Raw genomic sequence first — 7,256 nt, forward strand, 5'->3', positions numbered from 1 at the left:
CTCAGGTACGACCTCACAGAAGACGGGACGAGGCCCCACGTGGTGACGTAGGCCGCCGCCAAGAAGCCCCCGCTGCACCTGCCCACCCTGCACCAACAACCCTCACACACACCCCCGCAGACACACCCACGCTGCCCCGCACCGACACACCCTTCTCCCCCGGCCCCCGCAGACACACCCATGCTCTTTTTATAATTTCACGTACTTGGTTACTGGCCCCGTGACGGTTTTATAAAATGTCGATACTTTAGGCGTATTTGGCCAATATTAGCATTAAGTTTTGTATGTTTAAATTTCCTCTAGTATTTCAGCAGTTGTCACGGTGTGCATAGCATAGCGGCCAGCTGTTGTGTGTGTAAAGCTACATGTCGGCTGTCTCCTAGGAAGCCGATGTATGGACCTGCTTATTATTGCCTTGTTTTGTATATCACTGAGGTGTACTATGCCGTATGAATAGACTATTTTTTATTATCTCTACATGCTGGTTTGAAATTCAGAGAAAATGGATCAAGGAAATATATATATTTTTTTCTTCTGAAACTTATTAAATTCTTATTACAAATAATCATTTTTGTCTTTGCAGGAAAAAGTTCTCAGTGACCTATTTTGTGGTGTTTCTTTTTAAAAAGAAAAGCTGAAAGATTAGTAAAAGCTAGTATATTTCTGCTCATTATGAATGGTAAAAGAATGTATGCAAAATATTTACACTTTCATAAATATAAAGATGTATTATAAGGAGTCAGTTGTAGTGCTTATAAGGAAAAATGTATAGCTGAGCAATATAAAATATCACAAGAATTGTCACGGTTCACAGCGCACTAATCTGAAATTTCTCACATAAAATAGAATGTCTTAAGTTTATTTTTAAGTTGCTTGTTATAACTTATTCATGAAACAGTACAGATACATAATCCTTTCCCTGAAATACAATACTTCAGTGTTAGCGGTTAGTCTGTTGTGGAATTTTCGGTGTTTTCTCAGCTGTAAAAGAAAGACTAACTCAGGTTGTCTCTGCAGAGGCTGTGAGACAGGTCGGGGTGAGCAGATAGGACATGATGTGGGAAGCCGCCACTGGCACACGCGTGTTGGTGTGGTGTGCACGGGGCGGGGCTGGCGCACGTGTGTCGGTGTGACATGCATGGGGAGGAGCTGGCACACGTGTGTTGGTGTGACACGCACGGGGCGGAGCTGGTGCATGTGTGTCAGTGTGACGCGCACGGGGCGGAGCCGGCACCTCCACCGTGGGGACCCAGGGGTCTTGGCACGGCAGCCGCAGGCTGTCAGTAACTACTGGGTTTCCTCACCTCATGCCGTGACTGACCTCAGTGTTGGGATGTTGTTATACAACTTTTATTTTGGAGTATTTTTTCTTCTTAGATTAGGAAAAGCATGTTTTATATCCAAGTATATAAAGGTCCCAAGCCTCTTGGGAGGTGAGATTCCATAGCCTGTGGCAGCTGTGCGTGCCCTAAACAAGGTGCACGTGTGCAGAAAGCTTTAAATATTCTAAGCTGCGGGATGCAGATGACCCTGAGCCATGAGGACATCCTCCAGCCCTGTGTAAATACCGGGGGAAATGCGGCTCTGAGCTTAGCGACCTCACCGTTCATCCCGCGTGACTCCTGGACGCTCGCGGGGCCTGACTGCCCAAGTGCCTGTGGACGCTGCCTCTGCACTGCCTCTCCTGCCCTCGGGGCTCAGCTCTGGCCCTTCACACTCTGACCCCAGGGGGTGGTGGAGCCCGGAGCCTCGCAGCACGTTTCACGCAGCCGTGCAGACCCGGTGCCCTTGCAGCTTCCTGGGCCATAAAGCTTCTCCGAAGCCCCAGCAGAGACCACCTCCTCCGTCAGCGCGGGAGGCGCTGCAAGCCTGATGACACACACAGGAAACGCCTAACTCTGGTGTTTTAGCAGCAGGAGGAAAACAGGTCATTACTAAATCCAGTGGCCTGCCCATGGTTTTAGATTTATTGGAGACTTTTTAAAAATTGGGTTTGTTGTGGGAATTCCCTGGCGGTCCAGTGCTAAGAACTGGATGCTTTCACTACCAGGGACCTGGATTTAACCCCTGGTCAGGAACTGAGATCCCACAAGCCATGAGGTACCTGCTGCTCCCCCCAAAAATCAGGTTTTTTGAAGGGCTTCTGGCATAATTTCTAAAAGAAGGGAAACACTCACTGAAATTTAGCACACCCATGATTTCTGCCAGCATCCCCAGTATTTGGGTTTTGTAGCCATGCACTTCATCTGTTCAGCATGTTCTGCTGCATGTGCTACATGGAATGCTTTACTTAAGCAATTGGGTAAAGTAAATGCCACGAAAGGTTCAAAACCCAAACAAAGCCAGTTAGCTGCACGATGCCCACCCTTTGTGTGGACGGTTGGGTCTGGACAGACCCAGCAGCCAGCGCCATTCTCTGTAAAGGGAAGGGATGACTCTTAGGCTGGGACTCTGCCTTTATGGCTGACGGGTGTTCAGAGGAAAGCTCTTGTGTCCAGTGGGGCAGCTGAGACTCGGCTTTAGGCCAGACCCTGGGCTCCGTGATCCTGGCGATGGACAGTCACTTCTCAGAACCTTCATCACCAGTTCTGACTAACTGCTTCATCTGGGAAAAGGGAACTTCAACTTTTCTACCTTGACCCAAACCAATGGAGGGAAAATTAACGTTGGTTAATTTGAATTGTTACTTTATTGCTTATCCTGTGCCTTAAAGTATGAAGTGTGAGGCATTGCTTCAGGTTAGAACAGAAGACGCCTCACAGCAGAGTTCACCACAGTTTATTCCTCGTCAAGGGTCAGCCCTCCTCTGTCAGGAACTGTTGAAGCCAAATGCAAACACTGGTTGTTTGTACGCGGTTGTTGCTTTAACGCCATTCTAGCTGGACCACCCCCTGCAGATGTAACACAGCAGAGGGGTTTTTTTGTTTTTGTTTTTTATTGTAAAATGCCCTTTTTGCTCAACTAATTTTACATGACAGTGCATGTATTTATTCAATAAAACTTTTTGTGTTACCTCGCTTGTGATTTATTCTTCCTTTGTCTTTTGAAGTAAAATGTTTAATGTGGAACCAGGCAATTTGAAAAGTGTGTGTAGTATAGCACTTGTATATGTTACTTGTGAATTCTTTTGTTTTCAGAACTGTATCAGATCACTGATATTACTCCTTGGAGTTTCCATCTTAATTTGATTCTTCTCTGCCTCTCTCAGACTCTGAGTTTTGAAAACAGCTCTTCTGAAAGATAATCATGAATAGAAAAAACAAGTCTTTAAAGCCAGAGCTCTGCGAAGTTGCTAAGAGGGTCTGGTCTGAACAGGAGGAGGGAAAGCCCTGGAGGCAGTGTCACTGAGTACAGGCCCACCCGCTCGCCTGGAGGGGCCGGTAAGCGCGCTGAGGCGAGGGGTGCGGCATCATCGACTGTACTCGGAGAGCTGGCGGACCTAGAGGGATGGCAGGCTCCTGTCTGAAAATAATCATCTGGACCAGGCCTGGATGCCAGGTTCTTTTATGTGTCAGACATGGTGGGAGGTGAGAAAACAAAGTAAAAAGACTTAACTTTTGCGAATGGCTCCTAGAGTGGCAAGCCTCAGGCTGGGGGACGTGCTAGTTTCATATTCTTACAGCCATTTCACAGGTCGCGTGAAAAAAGAATATTTCCTGCCGCATCAGTAAACAAGGATGGGCTAACAAGGGTTAGCAGTCTGTCATTTCAGACCCCAAATATGAATTCTGAGCAGGTACCACTCCCCACGCAAGAATCTCCAGAATGTCACAGTCATTCACAGGTCGGGGTGGGGGACAGGTTATCTTCCAGTGAGCTAAACAAAGTCACTTTAGCCCTGTTCCTGGCACACAGTTGACGAAAAGGTATCTGTTGAATAAATGATGTATAAACTGCAGTTCAGTCGCTCAGTCGTGTCCGACTCTTTGCAACCCATGAACCGCAGCATGCCAGGCCTCCCTGTCCATCACCAACTCCCGGAGTTTACCCAAACTCATGTCCATCGAGTCGGTGATGCCGTCCAGCCATCTCATCCTCTGTCGACCCCTTCTCCTGCCTTCAGTCTTTCCCAGCATCAGGGTCTTTTCAAATGAGTCAGCTCTTCGCATCAGGTGGCCAAAGTATTGGAGTTTCAGCTTCAGAATCAGTCCTTCCAAAGAACACCCAGGACTGATCTCCTTTAGGATGGACTGGTTGGATTTCCTTGCAATCCAAGGGACTCTCAAGAGTCTCCTCCAACACCACAGCTCAAAAGCATCAATTCTTCGGCACTCAGCTTTCTTCACAGTCCAGCTCTCACATCCATACATGACCACTGGGAAAACCATAGCCTTGACTAGACGGACCTTTGTTAAACTTGGCAGACCTTAAATAACAATAACATGAATTTGTCCTAACAAGTTTCCATTTAAAGAAAGAGAGACACCAATTGACAGTTCTTAGTTATGGCTAAAGAGAAAGATACTGATGAACACCGTAAAGAATACTGTTGAGACAAAAGCCAATAGTATAATTGAGAAGTAATTGGACCAGGAAGTCTGTCTGTCTTTGTGTTAACCTGGAAACCCTGGGCAATACAACAAGGACAGAAACAGGTTATAAATTTTGTCTTGGGAAAGAAGGTCATTTTCAAATACGAGATTGTCAACGTGAAAAACCTAAGCAAGTCATGAAAACTCTTGAACAAGTATTTCATAAAGGACCAGTTATAAAAACAAATTTCTGTGTCTTATCCAAGAATAGCTATTAGAAAGCAGCATGGAAAACATCCTACAGAGGCCTGGCGCCACACTGGCAGTGAGACCTGCAGCCGATCAGGAGCGGGCGTGGAACCCGTTCCCCGGAACCCGTCCCGGAGCACTGGCGCTCTGGGTCCTGGGGAGACCGTGTCGAAAACAGTTAGTGGTGGTTCTCTCACGCTGCAGCTCCCTGGGGTGGTGAGGCCAGTTGGGACTAACAGGAGACTGACCAAAAAATGTTAAAAAGGAAAACCTGGGAAATCGATGTCAAAGAGGGCTTGGGAAACCTCTCCCATCCCTGGGCGTCTAGGAAGGTGTACTCATGCACAGGCACGTGAGTGAGTCTTGGCCGATCACCTCCAGCTGTGCTGAGGCTCCGTCAGCGGGGGTGAGGGCTGAGCAGGACCACGTGATGGGGCACAACACCCCCCCCCGCCCCCCCCCCCCCCACACACCAGCTCTCACCAAGTACCAGGAAAGTGAGTCACTCGGTCGTGCCTCTGCGACCCCACGGGCTACACAGTCTATGGAATTCTCCAGGCCAGAACACTGGAGTGGGTAGCCGTTCCCTTCTCCAGGGAATCTTCCCAAGGTAGGGATTAAACCCAGGTCTCCTGCATTGCAGGCGGATTCTTTACCAGCTGAGCTATCAGGGAAGCCCAAGAATACTGGGAGAGGAGTCCAAAGTATTAAAGAAACCTCTGACTGGTCACTAGCTGACCAAATTGGGTAACTGAGTGGAGACTTCAGAGGCAGCATGTGACAAAGAATATGGCTTCTAGAGAATTTATCCAAGAAGTTACTAAGTGAAAAACATCTGAGTCAAGGCAAGTATGTTCAAAGAAAACTAGCCAAAGAATTCACATAAAGTAAAGAGTGATTTTCAGGGAAACAGAAATTATCGAAAGAATGAAGTAAGAATTCTGGAGTATAAAATACAGTACATGAAAGGTAAATGCCACTGAGGTTCAGTGATAGACTTGAGTTGAAAAGAGAGTCAGAAACTTGAAGCGGAGTCACAGACCATCTCCTCTCCTTTGAGCACAAAGAGCAGGCTGGAGCGTGAACAAGGCCACTCAGTGAAGCCCCAGAGGGGAGGGAGGAACGGGACCAGATGACACGGAAACACGCCGGGTTTGCTGGAAACATCACACATTAAAGCAGCTCAGCAGACCTCCCGCAGGAGAAAGTCAGAGGCCCCAGCAGGCGCGGCTCAGCCGTAACGAGGGAAGGCAGGCTCAGGCGTCTTCCACAAGGACGCGCTGAGGTCCTGCCAGTGGCTTACCGCAACCACTGAGGCCAGGACGCGGGTGACCGTGCCCAGCGCTGGAAGAGCCCGTCTCCAGCAAGACTCTCCTACGGAAGGAAGGGCGGCGTGTCCCCAGATTCTCTTCTCACCGTTACACCTGCCCTGCAAGGGCCACCCGAGGACGGACGTCTGCTTCCGGCCGTCCCCTTGGGACTCAGTCATCTGTTTCTACCGGGAGTGGCCGGGCCAAGAGCGGAGCCCCAGTCAGACCGGCCCGCGCGCCCCGCACGCGTCTCGCCCTCGGCTGAGCGGGCCCAGGGGGCCGGAGCGGCTGCAGCCGTGCCTGGCAAGCGAGCGGGACGCAGGGGCCGTGGGAAGGCGCCTGGCGAAGGCGCCTGGCGTGCGCGGGGGTGGGGGGCAGCCTCCGCGTCCCCAGCTCTGCGCCGCTGCAGGCCCCGAGCAGCGGCCCCACGGGCGCCATCTGCTGCCCGCGGCCTGCCTAGGCCTGTGGGCCTTCAGAGGCCACTCCCCGCGGCACAAACAGGCCAGTTTGTAACTACTGCTTTCATTCATCGCGGCATAAGATAGAGATATGTGCAGAAGCCCTAATCGTTCTGCCCTGAAGTTTCCCAAACGGGCTGCCGTGTGCCCCACATGCGGTGACCAATAGCACCCAGGTGCCCCCCCCACCCAGGTGCCCTTCAGTGCCCCCCCCCCCCCCACCCAGGTGCCCTTCAGGATACCTGGCCTGGCCCACAGGCCTTCCGCCAGCTCGCTGCACACCCTGGGCCGTATGCACCCCGGGCAGTGCCTGCCTTCTGAGGCCTGGTGGATTCTACTTGAAGTAACTGCACAGGAGGGCCCAGGGGCCAGGCTGGGCAGCACCATGGCAACCCCAGGAGGGTTTCCTGCTCCAGCCACAAGGACCCAGTCATGGGCTACACATCGCCGCACTCAGGCTCCAGGCTGGTCCCCGTCCCCAGTCCCAAACGGGACAGTCGCACACAAGACACATCCTTTTCTAGAAGCTTCTCTAGAATCCGACAGTGTGGGGAAGGCTGATCTTCAGGTTCTGGGTCATTTCACTGCTACCAGCTTCAGGGCTGGATTTGTCCCCAAGGTGAAAGGCAAGCTGTTCATGGCAGTTTTCTAAATAAGTAAAAAAGTAAAGGCACAACCCTCTGTTCTTGTGCAAGCCCACCTCCATGTGATGGAGACGGGTTTTTCTGTCGGACTTTGCTTTCATTTTCACGCTAATATTTCATATC

The 7,256-nt window shown here is 50.5% G+C and overlaps 1 protein-coding gene across 2 annotated transcripts in view; it reads left to right on the forward strand.

Annotated features, from left to right (window-relative positions):
* The window catches only part of ESYT2 (extended synaptotagmin 2), a 78,553-nt gene extending 75,540 nt beyond the window's left edge, over window positions 1–3,013 (forward strand). For both annotated transcript variants that reach the window (XM_027538452.1, XM_027538451.1), the window contains one exon: window positions 6–3,013. In XM_027538452.1, coding sequence (XP_027394253.1) covers window positions 6–51 — 46 coding nt within the window. In that variant the 3' untranslated portion in view covers window positions 52–3,013. The remainder of the gene's footprint in view (window positions 1–5) is intronic.
* The last annotated feature ends 4,243 nt before the right edge of the window (window positions 3,014–7,256 follow it).

Source organism: Bos indicus x Bos taurus, chromosome 4 (genome assembly GCF_003369695.1).
Source record: "Bos indicus x Bos taurus breed Angus x Brahman F1 hybrid chromosome 4, Bos_hybrid_MaternalHap_v2.0, whole genome shotgun sequence".
NCBI classification, from domain to species: domain Eukaryota; kingdom Metazoa; phylum Chordata; class Mammalia; order Artiodactyla; family Bovidae; genus Bos; species Bos indicus x Bos taurus.